Raw genomic sequence first — 25,729 nt, forward strand, 5'->3', positions numbered from 1 at the left:
GTGGTGCAATCAGAACCCTCTGGAGAACTTGTCTTATTCTAGGAGCTCCTCTCTCCATGCTTATCTTTGGTTCTTTACCCCCATCTCGTGGGCCCTGTGGGTTGAAGCCTCTAGCAGCTTTATCAAGTCATGAGGCTCTAAGGAGTCAGTAAAAACAAGACTGGCCGCTTTGAATCACTACTGTGCAAGGTAACCACGGGCTGGAGCCAGCCCTGATGACCCTTTTAGAGACTCGTGCCTTCCTGTCCCTGCTCCATTGGGCCACACTCTCCTGCATCTCTGGCTTGCCTGCCAAGAGCATGTGATTCCCCACCAGGCCTGTGGGCAAGGAGAGCTGGGACGCCCATTTCCACTTGTTGGAGAGGAGGCTGAGGCTCTGGGGTGTAGCAGGAACAGAACCTATCTGCTCTCCCAGATCTCTGAAGAGGGGTGTCCAGCCACATGAAATGGCATGAGCAAAGGTGGAGATAAGCAGAATTCAGAGAACGGGAGATGTGAGGCTGGGACTAAATGGTGACGCTTCCTTGGCTGCCACCACTACACCCTGAGCCTGGGCCACCCCACAGAGGGGACAGCCAGGCAGCTCCAGAACTGGGAGGAATGCTCAGGACGGCCCACCAACCTGCCCCCGACTCTCCTCTCCTCTCCACTCCAACCTGTCCTCGCAGCTGAAAACTTACCCAGGTCCTGCGTGCTCACTGCCCCATCTTCTCCCGGTCTTTGTTCAAACGTCACCTTCCTCAGTGCAGCCTTCCCTGACAGTACCAGCCACTCCCACCCTCTCCCTGCTTCTTTCTCCTTTGTGCTCATCACCAGCCAACACACTCCATAACTGCCTATTTATCTAGTTTGTGGTCTGTCTGTCTCCACTGGAGTATAAGCATTACAAAAGCAGGAGATTTGATCTTTTGTTCACTGATCTGTCCTCAGTACACACACATAAGTATTTAATGAATTTGTCAGGAGGGCCACTGATGGGTGGGAGCAAGAGGGCTGGCATCATATCCTGAGCTTCAAACCCAAAACTGAGTGCCCACCTTACTCCCACCGTAGGCTCAGAGAGGTTAAGGAACTTTCTCAAGATCACACAGCCAGGGAGTGCTAGAGCCAGATATTGAGCACAAGTCTCACTATTTCCGGTTTTGCTTACAGTAATTGGGACCAAGCAGAAAGCATATTATTCTTGTTATGAAGCTGTATCTTCGCCTGTTCCTTGCGGGGCCAGAGTGACCAGTTCAGAGTCTGTCTCTCCCACTGGTCAGTGGGCTCCTCATCTCAGAAGGAGCCACATTCTGTTCATGTTACCATCTCCCTAGTACCCAGCTCAGCATGCCATGCCGGTACATGTGAATGTCAGACATCCAGGGTTTTAGTCGTGCCCCTGCCTCTTACTAGCTGTGTGACACTGGGAAGTTAGGTATTTCTCTGATCCTCAGTTGCTATGAAGTGAAGATCTTTGTACTTAATTCTTCACATTGTTATGTCTTCATAATTGTGGAGATTTGGAGCAGGAGCTGCCACAGAATGCAGAATAAATGTTAGCCTTTTACTAGTAAAAAATGTTTTTTTATTAATTTTAGAGATAGAGGAAAGGAGAGAGAGAGAGACAGACAGACAGACAGACAGACAGACACCTTTCGGACCAACTGAGCCACACTGGCTAGAGCAAAATGTTGGACTTTTTATTTTGTTAAATGTATTCTATTGGTTTCGGAGAGGAAGAGAAAGGGAGATAGAAACATCAATGATGAGAGAGGATCACTGATTGGCTGCAGGGGCAATCCAGCCCAGGACCCTTCAGTCCACAGGCTGATGCCTTAACTGCCGAGCCAAACCAGATAGGGCGGAGAAGTTAGACTTTTTAAAAGGGGAGAGCTGTGATTGGAGTGAATGTCGCATTAGTGGAAATGTGCAAATAGAGGTTGAAAACCCTTGGTTATTTAATTTTATCCTTACAGATAATATTACTAGCCATAGTTTATAAATTAGAAAACTGAGGCACAGAAAAGTTAAGACTCTAGCCCAAGGTCTAGGCAGAAACCAGGCTGGCGGACTGTGACGGGAATGAACCAAAGGGAAAGAGCAGAAGGAGCCATGGAGGATCCAGACCTGGTTGCTCAGGCTTAACGTGCAGTGGGTCCCGCGCTCAGAGGCATCTGGGCACCGCCCGCCTCCGCCCCGCCCCTTGCCCTCGGGTTGTCCAATCGCACAGCCTTCATGTAAATAAAGAACCTAGAGAGAGCCTGTGAGAGAGCAGCAGGGGCGTGGTCTCCCCCCTCCTCCCGGGCAATGTTCTGATTCATTGTTAAAATAAAGAGGCTGTGACCTCCCTACCCAACCCTGGCACCCCCTTGTGCGTGGAAACTCGAGCCGAGGTTAGTTCTGCGCATTGGGAAGGGTGTCGGGGAGGAGGATAAGCGGGAAAAGGTAGAGGAGTGAGGGATATGGGGAGGGACTGGCTGGCTGGCTGAATGGAGAAAGGGGTCCATTCTCCGGGTGGGGCCTCCGTGTCCTCTGCAAGTTTTTCATTGTTATATCCGCATCTAAATTGCACTTCAGAGAAGAATTCTGCCAATTGGTTGCGGGCGGGGAGGAGGAAGCGGGAGCAGTGAGGGAGGACGTGGAGTAGAGTGCTCTACACCTGCCCCCAGGAAAATGAGCAGCGGTCTCCATCCCAGAAGATACTCCTTTATGTGGTCAAACTGGGAAAGAACTGCGCAGGCTGGGTGGGACCAATTCACTCCTGGTCTACCACTGGGAGCTGGGAGCAGTGATGCTGGGAGAAGAGCCCGGCGAGGATCAGAGACCACCGAGGGGTCAGTGGGTGCCCCTCCTCCCCACAGATCATGGCCTGCCGCCTCCCAGGTCTGATGATGGAGGAGCCAAGAGCCTTCGCCCTAGCTGCCCCGGCGGCGGCGGACATGACATTCCCCAGCTCTGGGGTGAGATTGGCAAGGAAGGCCTGATCCCCCGGGATGCTGTGGAGGAAATTCTCCAGGTGAGGAGAGGTACCCTAAGGGGCAGGTATGTTTGGGAATATGGATTCCTCTCGCCCCCATCCCCTCCTGGGGCTCTGTGTGGGCTAGGAGGGCATCTTCAAGTCACTCTTCCGTTGGGGGTCCCCACCCCTCCCCGCAGGGCATGCCAATGGAGCTCTCAGAAGGGACAGGCACAGGCCAAGCCGGAACACTAGGGTTTCTCGTGGGCCAGGCTCTGCCACAAACTTGCTGTGTGACTTCAGGTTGTTCACTTTTGTTCACGACTTTGTCCTCAACTCTGAAAAGACCTGGCTGGCCTTTTGCCTCCCAGTGTTTCCCAAAGGACCTGTGTGAGTTGGCAGCATGATCCAGTGCCCCTCACTTCCACCTCCTTGTGTGTGTGTGTGTGTGGGGGGGGTGGCGGCAGCGGGGAGGAGATGCACAGACCAGTTCAGCCACTGGGACCTTGCAAGTTATGGAACCTCTGTTAGCCTTCCTTGCTTCATCTGAAACTGACATTAGTTTTATTTAGGGGTGAACGCAGGATAATTGTAAGGCAAGGGCACTCCAACTTTGGGGTGCATGAGTGCCCTGGGAGACTTGTTTAAAATGCACACCCCCTAGGGCTCTCCTCCAGAGAGATTTTCAGTAGGTGGATCTGGGGAGGGAACTGGGATACGCATTTTATAAGCAGCTATACTGAGTCCAGCAGAGTCCTCGGATCACACTTGGAGCAACACTGCAGTAATGACTAGGAAGCACGTGTCAGGTGCTTGGCAGAGTGCCTGGTGCTTAGGTGCTTAATGAGTGTTTGTTGAGTGAATAAATGAACAGATGACTACATAGATGAATAACCTTATTTCCTTGGTCTTTGTCCAGGGGCAAGCTGGGGCTGGGGTCCAGGTCCTACTAGCCAATCACCTGGTTCTCGCCTCCCTGCTCCATTCTTCCCAGGCCTAACCAGTGGATTGCAGGCCTGACTCACCCAGGATGGAAGGGGAGGCTGGGAATGCCCCCGGCGAACACTGTGAGGCCAATGTGCTTGCCCAGAGCTGCTGTCACCACTGCTTCCACCCCGAGGGGGCCCACAGAGCAAGGCACCAGGTGGGCTGGCGTTCCTGAGTGGTCGGGGGGTTGGGATGGGGGAGTCCGTGACAGGCTGGGGCATGACTGAGACACTCACTTGCAATCGAACCCAGACACCGGCTCTCCTCCTGGGCAGAGTCTCAGTTTTCCCATCTGTTCGATGAAGTAGTGGGACCATGTGAATGTTTCCCCAATGCCAGTCACTCTCCCGACGTTATGGGTTTGTGTGTTGTTTTTTTTGCCATCGTCTCATGTAATCTATTACATGCCTTATTCTTTAAATCAACCCCCCTTTTCAACTTACACCAAAGCAGAACTTTACATCACCACCAGATAGAAAGCGAGGATCATATCCTTTATATAAAAGGTTAGAGAGAAGGGAAGAGAAAGAGAAAGAACAGGAGTGTCTTTAAATTCTAACTAGAGAATTGGTTGGCCAAAGATTCTGAACCCGAGTCCTGCTGTCGGTTAAAACGGGAGGTTGGGGGGAAAGGGGAAGATTGGCGGGTGTTAGAGAGAGGTTACAGATACCCCAGCTGCCACTGCAAAGGTTCTCCTTGAAGGTGTAGAAGGAGTGAAACATTTTCTCACTCTGGGATCCGTATGGTCTTGGGCCAAGTCCCAGTACACGTAACCCCGGAGCTCCTGGCACACATGCTATGAGAAGCGTGGGGCCGTGACTCTCCACGGGCCCTCCAGCCTTGGTCCATCATGGCCCTGGCATTCCCAGAGGTCCTCAGGCTCCTCTGAAGCAGCCAGCACCATGCAGGGCCTTAGGCTCCAAAGTGACCCATAGCAGTGAGTCATTGTCCTGCTCTGGAGCCACGCAGCCAGCGTCCAGTGCCAGGCTTGCATTTTCCCGCCGTGTGACCTGGGTCATTTACCCTCTGGCTTCACTCTCTTAAAGCAACAAGGCCTCTCACTCAGGGCATCTGGCACGGCTTAGCCTCAGTCACATGTGGCCAATTCAGTACGCCTTCGTTTCCTCTCCCGCCTTCCCGATCAGGCAGACAGACCTGGGACATTCCTTTTTGCCCATCCTGATAGCTGTAGTAATAGCTCCCCTCCCGCCAAGTTCAGGGAACAGATGCCTGAAAGCTCGGTGAGTCCATCTTCCATGCAGCTCACCTCTCCCGGTGGGTGGGGAGATGGCAAGCCAGAAACAGAAGATTTTGATTTCGACAGGTTTGGGTTCTAGTGTTAGTCCCACCACTTCCCGGCTGAGATGGGCCACTTCATGTGTTCATACATGTTGAATGGGTGCTTAATGTGTGCCAGGCATTATGCTAGATGTTGGGGAAACAGTGATTAACACAGACACAGTCCCTGGTTCATGGGGCTTGCAAACTAGCAGGAGAAATGGAAACTAACTAATCTTGCAAAGAATGATGGTTGTGGTAAAGGTTGTAAGGAATGGCAAGTGGCATGAGGATGAATGATTGGTTTCTCCATGGAAAGACATTGCAGCTGCTTGGTAAAGGCTATGTGGGGACATTGGCCAGTGAAGTTGGAGGAAGAGGAGAGGAAGGGGACAGTGGGTGCAAAGGCCCTGAGGCAGAAAGGAGGAGGCACAGGAACCCCAGGGCAGTGCTGGAAAATGAGGTGGCGGCTGGTTTCCCTGTTTTTCTGGGGCCTCATAGACATGCTGACTTCCACCTTTTTCCTGAGAGGCCTGGGAGCCACTGAAGATTTTAAATGGGAGTGATGTGACCAGATTTGCATTTTCCAAAGTCACTTTGACTGCAGGACAGAGAATGGAGTGCAGGGAGTGAGAGTAAATCAAGGTGACCAGGGAGGAAAAGGTGTTATTCCTGCCAAAGATGATGGAGACTTTGAGATGGAGAGAAACGGACACATTGAACAGGGGAACCTAAAGGATTTGGTGCCTGAGGAACGTGGAGGGGTGAAACATGGCCGACTTCTAAGTTATTTCCTGAGGCGGGTAATTGGGGTAGGAAATCCATCGGGAGTGCTGAGAGCGGTGCCTGTGGCCTCACTGTAGATGAGGGAAGGTCCTGAGTTATGGAGCTGAGGAGCCCGGCCTCAGTAGGAGATGAAGGCTCTGGAATCATCAGGATCTGACCCTGATGAACGTCTTGCTCATGGATAAGTGGTTCAAACATGTAGAGTCACAAAGTCTGTGTTTAAGAAGCATCCCAAGCCTGGATGGGATTGTCTGGGGCCCAGCTGGAGCCTTAGTTAACCTGGGCTCCAGCCCTTCCCTGGCGGCTGGGAAGATATCTCTTGTGGGCGGAACTAGTTCTGACATCTTTACCTCCTTGGAATAGGCAGGGGTGGCCCAGGTCCCTCCCCAGAGCTTGTTCTGGCTCCCCCGGGATCCCAGCTCTGGATGTGCCTCTGCTCTGTTCTCAGCTGAGTCCCACAGGCCAGGGGAGGGCTTATCCCTGGAAATCACATGGCTTTGACCAGGTCATGGCCAGGTTTTGGATAGAGGGAGGGAGCCTTTGTGGGAAGGTCGTGCTATGTGCCAGGTACTTCACATCCCTTTTTAAAAAAAATATATATTTTATTGATTTTTTATAGAGAGGAAGAGAGAGGAGTAGAGAGTTAGAAACATCGATGAGAGAGAATCATTGATCAGCTGCCTCTTGCACACCCCCTACTGGGGATGTGACCGCAACCAAGGTACATGCCCTTGACCAGAATTGAACCTGGGACCTTTCAGTCCGCAGGCCGACGCTCTATCCTCTGAGCCAAACCGGTTTCGGCCACATCCCTTTTTAATGTATTTATTCCTAAGTGTGTTTAACATTCTATCAATTCAACACTAATAAAATTCTATTTCATCTTTATACGTTACCTATTATATTTAAGATGTACAGATTAGACACTGTTCTAAGCCCCTTACAAATATTAACTCCTTTCATTCTCATAACACCCCTAGGAGGTGGGTCCTCTTATCATCCTGGTTTTATGTATTTATAACCAGGCTCAGAGAGGGGAAGCCGCAGGGCTGAGGTCACTAGCTGGGAAGTGGAGGTGCCAGGATTGGGCTTGATGTCTGTCTGAGGCCAGAGCCTGTGCTGACCCGCCAGACAGGAAATCAGAGCCAGGGACTGGCTGCTGGGCTGCTCAAGTGGGTGATGGGTATGATGGGGGCTGCGGGGGGAGCAGGAAGGAGGTGCCATGACCGGCTGGGGTCTTATTGGGCTCAGCTGGGGTGGGACCCCTTGGCAATGCCCGGCAAGCTGCTCCGCCTCATTCATGCTGCGAGGTCCCTGGGGTGGCCCAGGCGCCAGGCCGGGCTGTGGATCTGACACCTCCCGCTACGAGCTCTGATCAGAATCTGGCTCCGAGGCAGGGGGCGAAACTGAACCCAGACGGGCTCCTCTGGCTTGGATGGCATGGCAGACACCCTGGCCCCACTCCGTGGCCTTGCCTAGGACCTGCCAGGGGCCACTTTCTTGGGACCCAGAGAGTCTGTGCCCACCTCGGGGTTGTGTCCAAGCTGTGGCCTCAGCCCTGAGCTCTGGGCTCCAGGGTCCCCAGGGAGCCCATGCCCAGGCCCCCGCCCTGCCAGCTCTCAGGTGAGCTGTGGGGATCAGGTTCCTGTGGTTTCATGTCCTGCATTGTTCTTGGCTGGGCCCCGGCTTATGAAACAGTAATGAGGGGCCCCTGCTCCCGCAGCCGGCCCCTCTAAGGTTTCTGCTGCCTGGGCCGCTGCTGCCACGGCCCAGAGTCGGGGCCTGGGAGGGCCGCAGCGTGGGGGCCGGAGCCGGAGCCCCCCGGGGACGAGGGTGCTGACAGCCGACAGCCGCCACCGCCGGAGCCCGCCGCCCAGGTAACCCGAGAGGAGGCGGGGTGCAGGGTGCTGAGGCCGCTGTCTCCCACCAGGGGAGGGCCCTGCCGCCCCAGGAGGTGGGGAGGAATGGGGGGGCCTTTCCAGAGGTGAGCAGCCGTTCCCCCTGGGTGAGCCCAACACCAGCCATCACAGGTGTGGCCTCAGGGAGGGCGGAGGGAGAGGGAAGCCAGCAGTCAGCTCAGGGCCTCCCTTCCACCCCGAGGGCCCCCTGCCCGCCATCGGCGGGGCAGATCTCTCCTCTGAGGCCTTCTTTCCCATCTCCTCCCTCAGACAGCCTCTTCCTCCCTCCCTCTGCAGGCTGGTTTAACCCTTCTTCCTCACCCTCCTTCCTCCTCCTGTTCTAGCTACAGAACGCTTGGTTCCTTCTGTGTACTTCATGTCCTCAGGCACACACACCTACATATGTGCCAACGTGTAAAGGAACTTGCATGCACTTATGCAAACGTGCGCTAGTATACCCCCCGGCCTTGCATACACATGCATGCACGTGTACACAGTTACGCGCGCGCACACACACATACCTGTACACACGTGTGCGTACACACACTGTACCTCGGCCTGGATCCCCAGGGGCGCTCCCAGCCTGATGGACAGCTCTCCTGAGAAGTCTGAGATCCTAGGAGGAGATGCCTGGAGACTTCCACAATGCCTGGTGCGGGGAGGGGCCGAGCAGGGGGAGGGGAGCCCCCACGTGGGCCATGAGGTGCCTCCTCTCTGCAACTCTGTCTCAGGAGCCCGGGAGCCCTCCAGGTGCTGAGGCGCCCTACTGCGACCTGCCCCGCCGCCCGGCCGCCTCTGAGGACCCGCCCGGAGCCTCAGCCTCTGGGCGCCAGTCTGTGGTGGGCCTCAGCCTTGAGCCAGAGTCTGAGAGGTGGGTAGAGCTCCAGGGCCTAGGGAGGGGCTCCCTGGGGTAGCCTTCACTTACCCCACCCCACACCTCTTCACAATGGCAGCGTCTGTCTACGGTGGCCTCTGGCGTGGGTCACACGCGCACTCCATACAGCTGGGCACACGGGCATGTTCCGGGGCCCTGGCTCAGCTCTGATCCAGGGTGCAGAGCACCCCCGCACCCACCCTGCGGTGGGCATGGCTCACAGCCGCTCACATTTCCTTGTTCCCTTTGCACAGCTTTAAACAATTAAATAGGCTCATCCCCCACCCACCTGCCTGTGCACGGCTCCGGGCTCTGGGGTTCCCTCCACCCCATTCTGAGCTGCACTGAAGTCCCTTTGGGGTTGAGGGGCGTTGGGAGGGCATGGCTGAGGGTCTAGAAACCTGGGGTCCAGTTTCAGCATCACCCCTGTTGGGCTGTGGGACCTTGGGCAAGATATTCCCTTGTTCTGTGCCTCAGTTTCCCCAGTTGAAAAATAAGAAGAATTGAACTAAATCAGCATTGCTTTGGGAACATGTGTTCCTCACAGGTAGACATTTTTTAAAAAAAAAAGCTCTGCCGTCAAATAGTTTCAGAAAGTCTGGGATCCTCAGAGGTGGATGTCTTTCTTGCAGGACTTGCCAAAGCCTTTAGTTTGCAGACGTGCATGGTACTTCTGAAGGGGGAGGTAGACGTGTGGAGTACGTCCAAAAGTTATTTGACTCCAGGCCTCTTTCTTGGGGGTCAGCACCCCTTTCCATCACTCTTTGGGGATACTGCCAGCTCTAAGCCTGCTAAGGCCCATGGCCACCCTCACTGGCTTCTGCAAAGCAGGACTCTCTCGCAGCACCCTCCCTTGGCATCCAGACGGGTGCCCCCGTCACTGCCACTGGTGTTCTGTTACCTCTCAGAGCCCCCATTAGCTCAGCACAGTTATGTCTGGGCTTCCTGAGCTTGGATTCCCACTGCGGCTCCAGTGACAGAGGGTCAGGGCTGGCACCACAGCCCTGATTCACAGGATAGCTCTTCCCTTTTCTTGGCCACTCTGAGCCTCAGTGTCCTCATCTGTAAAATGGGAATCATTACACTCCTTTCAAAGAAGGGCCGTTGTAGCTAACCCAGGAAGACATAGAGAGCCTTCAGCGTCAGCTCCCTCTTCCTCTGCAATGTGAGGTGTGTGTGTACCTGGGTGGGGTGTTACTTCTTAATTTCCATTACCGTGGGGGAAAAGTCACATGTCTGTCTCCTCTCTCAGGGGCCCGGCAGCCGCCCCCAGGAGGAGGAGCTGGGACGCGGAGGCAGTGCCCTATCTGGAGGGCCCGGCCTCCCCGCTGCGGAGCTTCGGCGCGGGCCCTGACTCTGGCACCAGCTCCAGCCCTGACTGCGGCGCCCCTGATGATACCAGCAACTCGTCCTCTGTGGTGAGCTGGGGGCGGGAGGCTGAGGCCACAAGCAGACCACCCCTCTGTGCCAGCCCCAAACGCCCAGAGGAGAGCTGGGCCTCACCCCGAGGACCTGGGCCAAGGGCCCCTGAAGGCCTAGTGGGCACCTCAGGCTGCCAGACCACCCCTCCTGGGAGAGGTAGGGGCCGGTGGGGGAGGGCAGGGCTCTGCCTATGAAATAATGGAGGAAGGAGTTTCGGTTGATGGGCGCTCCATGTGAATCACCAATGGGCTCAGGTTGCCAAAAACTCTTGGGTCACAGGTCACAGAGGGCCAGGAGGTTGGGTATTTTGTCCAGTGCAAGGATGGGATTGGTCCTGGTGCCGCCTTGGTTACACACCACTGCAGCCTGTGAGCAGCCCTGGCGGAGGACAGAGGGAAGGGAGCAGGCTGGGGTGACGGGGTGAAAGGGAGGGGGACACCTGGGCAAGGGCAGAGCTGAGAGAAGGGAATCAGGAACTTCCTGGGCATTCACCCCTCAAAGGGCCCCCCCAGGGTAGAAGAGGCAGACTGTCTGTGAGACCTCCAGGAGGAAGTGACAGGGAAGTGATGAGGTGGCCAGCGTGGGCTAGGGAGGGCTCACCACCCTGCTTTATGGCCCTGTTTCGGGGCAAGAAAACTGAGGCTTGGAGAAGGGAAGCAAGTTAGTGGAAGCCATACATCCGGGCAATGGGCGGGCAAGGCTTTGAACTCCTTCTCTCTGGATCCTGGGCTGTCTCTGGGGCGGGGGGCTGCTATGCGAAGGCCCTCCTACCACATGGCGCTCCCTGGGTTCAAGTCCCCTCCCACGTAAACCATTTCCCAGCTGTGTGATTTCGGGCAAGTTCTTGGCTCCACAGACCACCTGCCTCAGGAGCTGACTGAAGATTAGCTGAGTTGACACCTGCAAAGAGCCCAGCATAGTGCTGGGTATACAGTCGGTGCCCTTTCCATGCCAGTCCTTTCCCTTCCTTCTACCCATCTCATGCTGCGGGTCTCTCTTCCTCCTCTCCCTCCCTGGCAGGACTGGGACATTGTCAGAAGGCGGGAGGAGGCCCCCGGCGGGGACAACAACGCCGAGATGATCCCTCGGAAGCTGCAGGAGGGGTCCAGAGCTGACAGTACCCAGAGGGCTCCGTCTGTCCTCGCCCGGTCGCCCGTGGGAGGAGACACTGCGAGCCAAAGAAAGGAAGGTGAGTCCTTCTGCCTGACCAGGCTGGTTCCTGTCGCTGTCGATGGAGTGATTGCTAGGGGCCCTCTGGGTCCCTGGGCAGCTCTCACTTTGCTGGCTCAAGTCTTCATAGTAACAGTCTCCTATAATTATGGGGCAGGCATGATGTCCATGCATCCTGATTGACGTACATTCTCCCACAGTTGGTGGGTTAGGGTCTTCAGGTTGCAAGCGACAAACTAGCTGAGTAAAAAGCCTATGGGGATGCCGAAACCGGTTTGGCTCAGTGGTAGAGTGTCAGTCTGCGGACTGAAAGGTCCCGGGTTCGATTCCGGTCAAGGGCATGTACTTTGGTTGTGGGCACATCCCCGGTGGGGGGTGTGCAAGAGGCAGCTGGTCGATGTTTCTCTCTCATCAATGTTTCTAGCTCTCTATCTCTCTCTCTTCCTCTCTGTAAAATATCAATAAAATATATTTTTTTAAAAAGGGGAAAAAAGTCTATGGGGAGCCCGACCGGCGTGGCTCAGTGATTGGGTGTTGACTTACAAATCAGGAAGTCCTATTTCAAGCCCCCGATTTTGGACTTGATCCCCAGCGTGGGGCATGCATGAGGCAGCCGATCAATGATTCTCTCTCATCATTGATGTTTCTATCTCTCTCTCCCTCTCCCTTTCTCTCTAAAATCAATAAAAACATATATTAAAAAAAAAAAAAAAAGTCTAGGGGGAGATGGCTTCAGGCATAGCTGGATCCAGGTGCAAACAGTATCAGAAATCAGGCCTCTGCTCCGCTGTCTTCTGTGGGGGCTTCCTTGTCAGCCAGACCCGCGCCCGTAGTGACATGATGAGCAGCAGCAGTGCCAGGCTGTATCCTACCTGCTTACCCACTTCCACAAACAGTAGGTACAATCTTCCTAACAGATGCAGCTAAAGTCCTAGGAAGACTTTTCCAGGGGACCCAGCTTGGGTCATGTGCCCAATCAGGTGACCAGGGACAGGGTCAGCCCCCTGCACAAACCGCATGGTTTGAGAGTGGGGAAGGGGAGACAGCCCAGAGGAAATCAGGGTGGAGTTCCCAAGGGAAGCGAAAGGCTGCTGGTCAGGCCACGTCCAGAGATGCACGTGACGCTGGCTCCCACAGCTCGGGCTCTCCCATCGCTATGGCACTGTGTCCCTCCTGATCTGCGTTTCCAGCATCGTCCGGGTGTGGGGATATGGCCAGAGCGTGCAGCCACTGCGGTGATAGCTGATTCAGGCAGGAATCACCGGCTGATGCTAAATTCCCGGGTGAAAGGCTGTTGGGGAACAGGATATTCACACGATCTCAAAGTATCACCCCTCAGATTACACACCGATTACAGAGGGAAAAGGCACCTTTAGGATGGGAAGATTTGGCAGATCCCAGCGGGGGCAAAGTGGCGAGAGGTGCCCCCATGTGGTGCCCGGGGGGGACACAGCATCCTTTCCCAGTCTTCTGGCTAAAAATGCACCGCCTGCATCTGCTCTGACCAAAATATCAGACAAACCCAAATTGAGGGACTGTTTGCAAAATAATCGTCAGGACTCTTTAAAAAAATTTTTTTTTTAATTGAATTATTTGAGAGAGAGAGAGAGAGAGAGAGAGAGAGAGAGAGAGAGAGAGAGAAACTTCATTAGTTACCTCTCATATGCTCCCCAACCAATAGAACTTGAAACCTTTTGGTGCGTGGGCCAGGGCTGACAGGGCGCTATGGAAGACGAAAAGGGGACTATTCCCCAATAAAAGAGGCTACAGAGACAGAGAAGCAAAGTGCCTTGTGGGATCCTGGATTAGAGCAAGGACAGGAGAAGTTATAACTTTGGGAGACATTGCTGTGACCGCCAGGAAACTTGAACATGAAGTGTCTGTTAGGGAATGTTCGGATCCGCGCTGCGTTTCCTGAGTGTGGCGATGGGAGGAGACGGTCCTTGCTCACAGGAGGCGCATTAGGAGAGCATGAGGGTGAAGTGCCATGAGGTCTTCAACTCCCACATGGTCCAGCAAGAAAGAGGACAGGAAGACAGAGAGACACAGGTAGACAGGCAGGCAGGCAGATGGGTGAGAAAAGCAGAGGGGACAAACAGTTAGCAGCTGGTCACTCTGGGGGAAGAATTGCTCTGTGGGTAGTAGACGCACCACTCCTGTAACGCCTCTGGAGCCCGTTGTGATTGTCCGGGAGGAGATGGAGAAGCCTGAATTAGGGCAGGCTGTGGGTGAGGAGGGGCAGAGAAGGAGAGAGGTTTAGGAGGCGGGGACAGGAGAATACACGGTCCCAGCTGCTGGTCTGGGTATCTGTGCAGATGGAGATGGCTTCCACTGACCATGGAGAACTGGGGAGGAGGTGTAAGCAGTGTGGGCCGAGGTGGGTCTAGAGCCAGGGGAGAGGTGTAGATTCGGGGAAGAGGTGTAGAGCAGGCTGCTCAGTGATGGGTCAGGACCATCCTCTGGTTACTCCTTTGCTGATGCCTCTCCCTCCGCTCGACCCTCAAATATGGATGCCCCAAAGTCCGGTCCTGGGCTCCCTTCTCTCCTCTCTCTCACAACTTGACAACACCTGGCTTTCAATATTATCTGGAAAAATCGACATCTCCTGGGTTCACACCTCTGGCCTTGATTTCTCCCCTGACCTCTATCTAGTTCATTGTACAACTGACCTCTTCCCTGGGGTGTAGGATAGCACCTCACACTCAACGCAGCTTCTTCATTTCACTCATCCGCTAAGCATTTATCAGCACCTACTGTGTGCCAGGCTCCGTCCCTGTGCCAGAGAGCCAGAGGGGAGAAGACAGACAAGATCCAGCCCCTGGAGCTGGCCCTCCAGTGGAGAAGCTGACAGAAAACAAACAGAAAGCCAGATCAGAGAGCGGCAACTGCTTCTGGGAGGATTAAGACAGGAGACTGAGAGCGACTGGCCAGGTGGACAGGGAGGCCTGGGGGGCGGGGACAGTGGTATTGTGGCTGAGGTCTGAGTTCACTAGCAGAAGGAACAACCAGTGCAGAGGCCCTAAGCAAGAAAGCATGGCACCTGGTGGGTGCCTCACTGTGTGACCTGCTGATCAAAGGCGGTCACCTCCGCTGTCCACCTGGTGGCAGGAACCCAAATTGCAGGCAGGGTGCCAATGCCCAGGAGGAATTAGCCAAATCCAAGATGCTAGAAACTCCTTGACATCCCTCTTGGGCCATCTCTCAGTTTGCAAAGCACACTCTCCCCTCCTCACCTTGAACTGCCTCTTCTCTCTAAGATACCGGCGGTGGGAGCCGAAGCGCCGGGCAGCACTGGGCGAAGCTCCGGGGAGAAAGTGGGCACTTCCTGGAGCGGCACCGGGCTTCCTCTGCGGCGCCCCAGGGCGGGCCTCGAAGTACCGCCCCCCAGGCTTCCTCTCTCCACCGCTCTGCCCAGAGGGACGTGGCCCAGACTGCTTCCACACACCTTGATGCCCCCCGAGCTTCCTCTCCCTCCCAAACAGCCCAGCGGGACCACCCCAGAGCCTCATCCGCCCAACAGGACGCGCACGGGGCTTCTGCGCAGCAGAGCGCCCCCAGGACTGCCTCCCCCTCCAGAACCGCCCAGCGGGATCCCTCCAGAACCTCGTCCACCCAGCGGAGCAGCCCTCGAGCTTCCTCTTCTCCCAGAGCCGCCCAACAGGACAACTCCAGAACCTCTTCTGCCCAACAGGACAACCCTCAGGCTTCTTTCTCTGCCTGCACTCCTCAACCGGAAAACTCCAGAACGTCCTGTGCCCAGAGAGACAACCCCAGAGGCCCCTCTCCCAACCGGACCACCCAGCGGGAAAATTCCAGAACGTCCTGTGCCCAGAGAGACAACCCCAGAGGCCCCTCTCCCAACCGGACCATCCAGCGGGAAAACTCCAGAACGTCCTGTGCCCAGAGAGACAACCCCAGAGGCCCCTCTCCCAACCGGACCACCCAGCGGGAAAACTCCAGAACGTCCTGTGCCCAGAGAGACAACCCCAGAGGCCCCTCTCCCAACCGGACCACCCAGCGGGAAAATTCCAGAACGTCCTGTGCCCAGAGAGACAACCCCAGAGGCCCCTCTCCCAACCGGACCACCCAGCGGGAAAATTCCAGAACGTCCTGTGCCCAGAGAGACAACCCCAGAGGCCCCTCTCCCAACCGGACCATCCAGCGGGAAAACTCCAGAACGTCCTGTGCCCAGAGAGACAACCCCAGAGGCCCCTCTCCCAACCGGACCACCCAGCGGGAAAATTCCAGAACGTCCTGTGCCCAGAGAGACAACCCCAGAGGCCCCTCTCCCAACCGGACCATCCAGCGGGAAAACTCCAGAACGTCCTGTGCCCAGAGAGACAACCCCAGAGGCCCCTCTCCCAACCGGACCATCCAGCGGGAAAACTCCAGAACGTCCTGTACTCAGCAGAACACCCCCAGAACCTCTTCTACCCAACGCACCAACCCGCAGCCCTCTTCCTTCCGGCGGGACAACCCCGGGAGCTCCTCACCTCAGTGCTGCACCCCAAAGAGCAATCCTGGGCCATCACCCCCCCATCGCTCCTCTCAACGGAACAACCCCAGGAATTCTTCTCCCCATCGGACCAACAAAGACATCCCCTGGGCCTCCTTCCCGCTGCGGCCCACGCAGAGCGATGGCCCCCGCACCTCCTCCCCGTCCCGCTCCAAGCAAAGTGAGGTTCCCTGGGCATCGATCGCCCTTCGGCCAACCCAAGCTGACAGGCCTCAGACCTCGTCCCCCACCAAACCAGCTCAGCGGGACTCCCCCGAGTCCTCGGGCCCTCCCCAGCACAACTCACCGGCCCGGGCCTCTTCCTCGCACAACCCCGGCCCCCACACTGCCCCCCGGACTTCCACGCCTTTGTACCTCACCCGAGGGGCATCCCAGACCTCTTTTGACTCCTCCCAGTCTACATGGGCTGTGTGCATTGGGCACCGGGATGCCCCCCGGGCCTCTTCGCCTCCCCGCTATTTGCAATATGACCCGTTTCCCTTCTTCCCGGACCCCCATGCCTCTGAGAGCGAATCCACTCACCACGAGCCTCCCTATATCCCCCCCGCCGTGTGCATTGGACACCGGGATGCTCCCCGGGCCTCCTCACCCCCTCGCCACACCCAGTTTGACCCCTTCCCCTTCCTCCCAGACACATCAGATGCTGAGAACCAGTCGCCCCAGCACGACCCTCCCCAGTTCCCCCCACCTGTGTGTATCGGATACCGCGATGCACCCCGGGCCTCCTCCCCTCCGCGCCAGGCCCCTGAGCCCTCCCTCCTGTTCCAGGATTTCCCCAGGGCCAGCACCGAGAGCCTTGTCCCCTCCACAGACTCCCTGCACGAGCCCCCCCACCTCCCCACCCCGGTGTGCATTGGGCACCGAGATGCACCCTCCTTCTCATCCCCCCCACGCCAGGCCCCTGAGCCCTCCCTCTTCTTTCAGGACCCCCCTGGGACTAGCATGGAGAGCCTGGCCCCCTCCACTGATTCTCTGCATGGCTCCCCAATGCTGCCCCCCCAAGTGTGCATCGGGCACCGGGATGCGCCTCGAGCCTCCTCCCCACCCCGCCACCCACCCAGTGACCTAGCCCTCCTGGCACCCTCACCTCCTCCAGGCAGCTCAGGGGGCTCCCGGGGCTCAGCACCCCCCGGGGAGACCAGGCACAACTTGGAGAGGGAGGAGTACACCATGCTGGCTGACCTGCCCCCACCCCGGAGGCTGGCACAGAGGGAGCCAGGGCCCCAGGGCAGCAACGGGGGCCGAACCCGCAGCCCTGGCCGCGCAGAGGTGGAGCGCCTCTTCGGGCAAGAGCGCAGGTGAGCCCAGGGGGGGTCAGCCAGGTGGGTGGGGAGGAGCCTCGGCAGCAGGACAGGTGGAAGGTTCAAGGCTTAGGCTGTCCCCTGCGCTGCCACTTACTGGCTGTGTGACCTTGGGCAAGTCACTTCATCTCTCTTTCCCTAAGTTAAGCGTTTTTTTGTTTGTTTGTTTGTGTGTTTTTTTGTTTGTTTGTTTGTTTTACGATGAAGTGATATTGTGCACAGCCTGGTGGTTAAGAGCAAAGACCAGGGTCAGGCAGGCTGGGTTCAATCCTGGGTCAAAGCCCCTCCCCATCTTTGTGACCTGGTAAAGTTACTGCCTCCTCTGTAAAATCCGAATGTTCTACATTAATTGAAATGAGGTTAAGCTCTCAAACCCTTAATGTGATCCATAGTCACAGGTTTGTTTATTTCCCCCCCTCCTTACGTGAGGGAAGAGTCCCCATGATTTTTTTTCTGCCTTAACAAAGAAAACTCAAGGCTACCCATGCCTCTTGGAAAAGAGATGTCAGTTTAAAATATATAGCCAGAGCATTATTGTAATTAAGCGAACTCAGAATCACAGACTTCTTAGAAGTTAAAGGTTACTTTCCTGGGATGTGGCGAGAAGCCCAAGTTCAGGTGTCCTGTGAGTGCTCCGTTCCCCCTGCTCTGGCTGAGGTCTCTCTCCAGCAGTCCCAGCCTCAGGAGTTCTTAGGACCAGGGTTGGAATTCCACTAGTCAGGGTTGAAAGAACAGCAAACAGTTGGTCTGGTATAATGAATTTTAGTGTATCTTCCAAGACCCAGTTGTTCAGCCATCACCACCACCCAAATTTAGAGCATTTCCATCACCCTAAAGAGCAGGTAATATTTTGCATGCAGAATTCCTCTCTCTGTTGTCCCTGAGGCAACATTTTATCTTAGATTGAATCTGTGTTTGAAATCTTATCTTTTATTATTCAAGTTTCCTTTTCTTGTGAGGGTATTTTCCCCCATTGATGTTTAGAGATAGTGGAAGGGAGGGGAAAAGACAGAAAGAGGAAAAGGGCCTTGTGAGAGAGACCATTGATTGACTGGTTGCCTCCTGGGGATTGAGCGCCCCTTCAGTCCTAAGGCTCAGCTAAGGCTCAAAGTTCCTTTTACAGTAACTTCAATCCATTTACTATCCAGATGACAACCTTTAAGGTCTCCAGCATTAATATAACTATTTCTTTGGTCTTTTTAAAATTAAAAATATACGAATTTTTAAAGCAGTTTTAGGTTCACAGCAAAATTGAGTGGAAAGTACAGAGAGTTCCCATGCATCCATTTTCCCCACATGCCTGGACTCAGCTCATTATCAACAGCCCCGATCAGAAGGTGCATTTGCTACAAACCATGAACCAACACGGACACGTCATTAGCATCCAAAGTCCATAGTTTACATTGGGTTCACTCCTGGTGCTGTACATGCTGTGGATTGGGACAAATATACAATGACACAGGTCCACTATTATGGCATCAGATTAGTTTCACTGCCCTAAAAACCCCTTTGTCTTTGCCTTTTTACGACTATTTTTAGTCACACGTCAGCTTGTGTACTTTAACTTCTATCTGATAACTCAGTAGGAGCACTAAGGTTTTAAATCAAAGTTACATTTTCTTTCTTTCTTTTTCCTACTAGGATAACTTTTAGAGAGAGAAAGGCTTATAATAAAAGTCCAGAATATGTTTATACTTTTATTAATCATTTAATTGTTTTTACGCATATACTTTTATTCATTTTATTTTATTCTTTGAAATAGATTATTTACCTTTTTTAGCTTTATTGAAGTATAGTTGCTATATAACAATTAAATATGCTTAAGTATATATTTTGGAGAAATAGATGACTTAACTTTTAACCAAGGTTTTATAACTCTACTGAGTAATTAAATGTTCTCCTGTTGTATGGCACTTTTTCCAAGTAGAAAACCATTTGTAATCTGAAAATGAAATTGAAAAACCTATTTAAGTATCTGGAAGACTGAAATTTATGAGTGAGTGACTATAGATAGTACGTTTATTATTTTCTCCTATTTCATTTAGCATGTATTTATTGAGCATCTACTCTGTCCAAGCATTGTACTAACTAAGCCTGGAAATTTTTCCTTAACGGCTCTCACATTAAAGCATTAGGAATTTTGGCTTGATATCTTCATTTTCTTTTCCCCTGGATGCCTTTGGAATCTCTTATCTTACAATCACATAAGCACTTTTTAGTCTCTTCAATTCAAAACTGAGCCTTCATGGAACTTGCTAGACTTGACAGCTTTGTCCTGTAAACTTTGTGGAGGTGGAAGAGCTCATCCCAGGTTCCAAAGGGAATGCATTTCCTTTATCAGCCCAGTGCAGCCACGTCAGCCGCAGTAACAGGTGACCCGAGGGCCCTATTGCTGCCCAGATTCTACCCGAGTCTTCACTCCTTCTCTCAGTTCCTCCTGGAGCGGGGGCTCCTAGTAGGAACTGACAAGCTGGAGTTCATATGGAACATACACTCACTGGGAGAGAACACACACGTGTCTCGCTGCCCCACACGGAGTATTCTCCATCGCTGTCACAATCACATTTTGGGCTTTTGCTTCCCAGAGGCTCCTACACCCTGGTTCTGGCAGCAATGCCCTCTGAGGCCTCAGATCCCTCAGAGCAAGGAACCTCTCTTGCTTCAAATTAGGTTAAAAATGGAACCTGATCTGGTAGCCCTCAAACTTAGAATCATTTAGCCCAGTGGGAGGCTTTGATTCCCTGTGAGTCAGCTGCTACAAACTCCAGTTAGTTTATGGATTTGATTTTAGGGACATCGGTTAACGCCATAAGACAGCAACAGACCCCAAGCCCATGATTTGTTTTCGCTCCGAAGCCTCTGTAGGGTTCCAGCATGGCTCCCAAGCTGGGGGCAGACCCCAAGCACAGTCCCCTCCCAGGCCCAAGGGAGGTTCCTCTGGCTTCCCTCTTTGCTGGCTCTGTCAAGGCTCAGCACCAGGTCATCTATTCCGGGCTCCGCCCAGGTCAGCTCGGCCACCAGAGATACAGCTCCCTTTGCCCATGTAGATGGAGCCAGACTCAAACCCTGTTGGACTAGATACCCAGTGGAGCGGCCCAGTCTTGTGTTTTGAACCCTTACATGTGGGAGTGGAGAGACGGGCCCAGAACCTGTTTGGTATTCCTACGTGCAACACAGTTGTCAGTTAAGTATTAATAGCCATGGCTACCAATGACTAAGACAGCTAAGTGGCACTAAGGACGTTTACCAGCTTCGAGCTTATCTCTGACAGACGTGGCAACAATGCCTGAAGCCTAGGTGTCTTGGCAACAAACTTTTCTGCTGGCCTACCTGGAGCTGTGTAGGAAGAGGGAGCATTTCTTCCTTCTGATCTTGCCCAGAGCTCTGTTACCAATAGCTAGGATGGCCCAGAATTTTCAAGGCCAAGTGCAGGAATCTTGTTCGTACTGAGGAAGAAAAGGGTGGACCTGGGAACTCAAAAACGTACCATGTAGACTGAAAGATGGCAGAAAGAATGGAATAGGAGGATGTGAACATTCTGCAGCTCCCGTGGGGTGCGTGAGATGACATGGTTTGGCACCTGGAACACAGCAAATGATCAATAAAGGTTTGCCGTTACCATCCTGTGTACACAGTGCCTGGGGACCAGTAGGTGCTCAATAAACCTTAATTCCCACAAAGACCAGTCTAACCTTTGTTTGGGTTGAGAGATGGGCTGTTGGCTGGGTGGCAGTCAGAAATAGGAGGTACTGAGAGAGACAGGAGGCAGTCAAGGCCAAGGCTGAGCCCCCACCTTTGCTCATCCCTTTTCCCATTTAATCTCCACAACAGCCCCCTGAGGCAGGTAGAGCAGTGTCGCCCATTTTTCAGAAGGAGATACCGAGGCCCTTAAGGCTCTTCAGCTGTGGGTCCCCTATATCTCTTCCGGTTGGGGGTGGGAGTAGAGGGAGTAGAGTAGGTGGGTGCTGGGAGTGGGACAGCCCCAAGGGCCCTCAGAGGGGCGGCTGCATTTGCTCATAGGAAGTCCGAGGCACCAGGGACCTTCCAGGCCCGGGACGAGGGGCGGTCGCAGCGGCCCGGCCAAGGTCAGAGCCAGCTTCTCCGGAGACAGTCCAGCCCTGCCCTCAGCAGGGAGGTGAGCACTGCCAGCCTGCCCTGGGCCCTTGCACCCCGAGGGGTGCGCCACTGCTTTTCCCCTCCCCCAGGTGCCAGGCTGGGTCCTGGGAAGGGAGGTCCTCTATGAAAGTGTCAGAGTCCCCATCACGGATTTCCAGCTTCCCCCTTTCCCAGAGAGCCAGCAGCTCTGGGCAAAATTGTGGACCCCCCGTTAGTCCTTTGGAGATGGCCCTTCCTTGTTTCCTTCCTTCATTGGGTAGCTGCTATCTTGAGTTTTCAGGAAAAGCCTTGGACTCAATAGTCGGCCTCTAAGGGCTATCCCTTCCAAGGGGATTTATATATATATTTATATATATTTTAAAATATATGTATATTTTAAAATATATATATTTCTGCCAAAACCGATTTGGCTCAGTGGATAGAACGTTGGCCTGTGGACTGAAGGGTCCTGGGTTCAATTCCGGTCAAGGACACGTACCTTGGTTGTGGGCACATTCCCAGTGGGGGGTTCTCTCTCATCGATGTTTCTAATTCTCTATCCCTCCCCCTTCCTCTCTGTAAAAAATCAATGAAGTATTATATATATATATATATATATATATATATATATATATATATATATTCTTGATTTCAGAGAGGAAAGGAAAGAGAAAGAAACATCAATGATGAGAAAGAATCATTGATTAGCTGCCTCCCGCTGGGGAACAAGCCCACAATCTGGGAATTGGACCGTGACCTCCTGGTTGATAGGTCAATACTCAACCACTGAGCCACGCCGGCTGAGCAGGATTTGCATTTTTAAAGAAACTCTTAGAGGGCAAGGCCTGAGCCAGGGGAAGGGAGTGTTGGTGTGGAAATTCGTGCACCCGATAGCCCTGGTTGGAATCAATATCGTGGGGGAGGGGAAGCCAGGACAGTGAGCAGCTCTTTGCCGATCTTTCTGGAACTGCGGAAAGTGGGTGAGAGGGGAGAGCAGACACCCCCCGGGAGGGAGTGCAGAGGCTGATCCAAGCTGCTGTGAGGACACAGCCTGCCTCTCCCTGTGGCCTGGCCAAGAGCCCAGTGTCCTGAGCTCCTCGACAGAGTGCACCTGGCCAGGGTCCCGGAGCCTCACCCACCCTCACCTCATCCTCAGGTAACCACACCCCTTGCGAAGCAGGCAGAACCAGCCCGGAGGAGCCGTGCAGAGCCCCCTCCTCCCAGGAGGCCTGAGGGGGACCTGCGGCTCCAGGGGTCCTCGCCGCCCCCAAGAACGTCAGCCAGGACTTCTGAGAGGGAGCGGCGAACAGAGAAACCTCCAGAGAGAGGCCGAGCAGGCCCAAGACAGCCTGTGGGGGGGTGGCAGAGTCAGGAGGAGCTGCCTGGGGCCCGGTGTCCTCACAGACACGTGGAAAGAGGCTGGAGCAGCCAGGAGGAGGGCCCAGGCCTGGGGGGCTGGCAAGGACCTGGGGAGCCCAGCGGGGGCACTACCAGAGCCCTGGAGGGGACATGGAGGGGCCCTCTCAGGGAGTCTGAGGAGAGCTGGGGGCAGTCAGAGGCCTGGGAGAAGCCCCCCAGTAATGGGCTGCAGAAGCCCCCTGACAGGCCAGCTCAAAGGGGCCGGGGCGCTCTGCAGGAGCTGTTCGGTCCTCCCCAGCCTATGAGCCGCCCAGAGGACACCCGGGAAGGCCCCGCAGAGTTCTCGAATTCCCGGAGGCCTGAGACAGCCGCCGCTATGGGCCGGGGACCTGAGGGCGCATGCCCACACCTGCACGGCCCTGAGAGGCGCCTCGAGCTTGACTGGAGGGACCTGCTGAGCCTTCTTGGGATGCCCAGAGAGGGGGCCTGGGACCGCACAGAGGAGCCAACGTCTGCTTCCCGTCTTCCAAGGCTGGACTGGGAAGGCCTCCTGGAGCTCCTGCAGGCCCAGCTGCCCCGAAAGGACCCGGCTGGACACTGGGGTGGCCCAGCCACAGCTCCAGGGCCAGAGCTGGGTTCCCCAGGCACAAAGGATGCCCTTGAACGAGAGCAACAAAGCCAGCCTGCCGGCTGGGCAGAAACCGCCCTAGTCAATGGACACAGCCCCGAGCAGTGTCCTGCCTGCATCTCCACCCAGTGGCCAAAGACCAAAGCAACGGGTGGACCAGAGACCTCAACTACAGCTGGTCTGGAGACGAGCCCGCGGGCGAGTAGGAGCCCTGCAGAAGGCCCCAGCTCAGCAGACTGGGAGGTAAGTCAGTCTCAAAGCTCGGCCCTAATCCTCCCTCCTGACCAAAACCTTTCCCAGTCCACCAAAATGGCCATTGGTGATCATGGCCAACTCTCCAGTGAGAATTTACTATGTGCTACGCCCTGGTGTGAATGACTTACGGGTATTTTCCTCATTTAATTTCCATAGCAACCTCAGGAGAAAGCCACTGTTCATTTACAAATAAGGAAACTGAGGTAGAGAGGTCAAGCCACTTGCCCCAAATCACAGCTGGTAAGGGCTGGGGCAGGGGTGAACCACAGGTCTGCTCAGAGGCCTGAAGCAAGATGCTCTGTCCTGAGCCTTCTCCCCTCACAGCCCCCCACACCTGGCTTGTGTTGTCCTGGTGGCTCTTCGCTGACTTTGGCCGGCAGGTACCCAGTGCGGTCATGTCCCCTCCCCTCGCTGTATTCCGGGCCCCTCACAGACCAGAACAGCCTCACTTACCCCTCTCTGGTCCTTCCAGCTCCTTCCAGGCACAGTGAAGAGGTTGTTACCTGCTCAGTGAGTGAGTCGGCTGCTGAGACAGGTTGCTTAAATGAGGACCCATGTGCACAGTAAGCTCAATGCCTGGCACATAGTAGGTGCTCACCAAGTCCCTTCCCTGTCTTCTTGGTCCAGGGCAGGCTCACAGAGTCGGTGGTACTCTGGTGCTGCCTGGAGCATTTATCTGGAGGTGATGGGCTGGGCGGGTTCTGGAGGCCAGAGCCCTGCAGCCTGCCTCAGCTCCCTGGAACAGCACATGGTTTGGGACTCCTAGCCCATCTTGGCCTCAGTCTCCCCTATAAAACAGGACCAAATGCTTCCCTGACAGGTGCCACTGGGATGATGTGAGGCTCCCGTGTGTTTATCTGACCCTCAATGTACAAGGATGACGGCAGGGTTTGCGGTGTGCCGGGCCCTGGGCTGGGCGCTTTACATGCTCTGCCATGTACAAGGTTCAGACCATTAGGCATTTGCCAGGAGTCACACCTGTATAAGTCCACGGCAGGACTAAGGAGTTCCTCCCCCGTATTTATGGCTTTTATCCATTTGTCCTCTAATCATTCAATGCACAGACACCAGAGAGGCAGAGAGGTTCTGCCCTCGGGACAATGGAGGAATTTGGGGACCCCACACAGGAAGTTGCTGTCAGGCTTCCTGAGGAGGCAGGTGGACCACTCATAGCTCAGGGAGGGTGCCAAGCTGTGTCCCAGTGAATGCTGGGATGCCAGCTCAAAGAAAAGAGGGAATCCAGCTAGAGTTACTCCACAGTGAGGCTCAGGGGTCCCAGGGAGATTAGGAGATGGTGACTGGGGAGGGGCAGAAACACCACATGCTTAAGGGCATTTCTACACACACACACACACACTCACACACACACACACACACATGTCCACCGATGACAACAGGCATTCACTAGGCTCCAGCTGCTCACCTCTATGAAAATCCTTGGCACGGCATTCAGGACCTCCTGGCCTTCCTTTCACCAGATTTGCGCTCCGGTTGTGCTGAGCTGGCTGCAGAGCCCCGTGAGCACACCTCCCTGCCTTTGTGCACGCTATTCCCATGGCCCAGGATGCTCTTTCTCTCCCTCCTCACTAAATGCCGTTCACTGAGCAAGTCAGATCAGGTGCCCCGTTCTGAGCCACTTTCCCCAGGTTGGTGATGTCTTCCTTCTGGACTTGGTAGTTCTACTTCATCTGGTCATGCTCAGTTGTCGTTTCCCCATAAGAAACATGAGCTCTGTGGGGCAGGAGGTATGCCTTTTTTCTCTCTGTATCCCTGGCCCCTGGCCCAGGGCCTGCCACAGTGGAATAGGTCAGCTCAGTGCATGGCTGACCAGTGAATACATGGATGCTTACGTGCATGCAAGCCCTGGCTGGTGTTGCTCAGTGGTTAGAGCATCTGCCCACGTACCGAAGGGTTGTGGGTTTGATTCCTGGTCAAGGGCATGTGCCTGGCTGCAGGTTTGATCCCTGGCCCTGGCTGGGGCATGTGCAGGAGCCAACCAATTGATGTGTCTCTCCATATTGATGTTTCTCTCTCTCCCTTCCTCCCTCTCTCCACTCTCTCTAAAAATCAATGGAAAAAATATTCTTGGATGAAATTAACCAAAAAAAGAAGAAAAGAAAAGATGGAATATGGGGGAAGAGGGAGTGGATAGATGGTAGATAAATGATTAAAAATGGATATGTGAATGGATGATGAAAAGGGCATATATGCTGGACAAATAA

General features: G+C 54.5%; 1 protein-coding gene across 1 annotated transcript in view; it reads left to right on the plus strand.

Moving 5' to 3' along the window:
* The first annotated feature begins 2,843 nt into the window (after positions 1–2,843).
* Positions 2,844–25,729, plus strand: part of TRIOBP (TRIO and F-actin binding protein) — a 52,968-nt gene continuing 30,082 nt past the window's right edge. Inside the window, exons 1-8 of the mRNA XM_084876882.1 lie at positions 2,844–2,998; positions 3,933–4,082; positions 8,619–8,758; positions 10,014–10,179; positions 11,204–11,372; positions 14,611–17,167; positions 21,191–21,305; positions 22,422–23,495. Of these exons, the coding sequence (XP_084733008.1) occupies positions 3,969–4,082; positions 8,619–8,758; positions 10,014–10,179; positions 11,204–11,372; positions 14,611–17,167; positions 21,191–21,305; positions 22,422–23,495 (4,335 nt within the window). The 5' untranslated portion in view covers positions 2,844–2,998; positions 3,933–3,968. The remainder of the gene's footprint in view (positions 2,999–3,932; positions 4,083–8,618; positions 8,759–10,013; positions 10,180–11,203; positions 11,373–14,610; positions 17,168–21,190; positions 21,306–22,421; positions 23,496–25,729) is intronic.

The sequence above is a fragment of the Pipistrellus hanaki genome (genome assembly GCF_964339955.1).
Source record: "Pipistrellus hanaki genome assembly, chromosome: 3".
Classification (NCBI taxonomy): domain Eukaryota; kingdom Metazoa; phylum Chordata; class Mammalia; order Chiroptera; family Vespertilionidae; genus Pipistrellus; species Pipistrellus hanaki.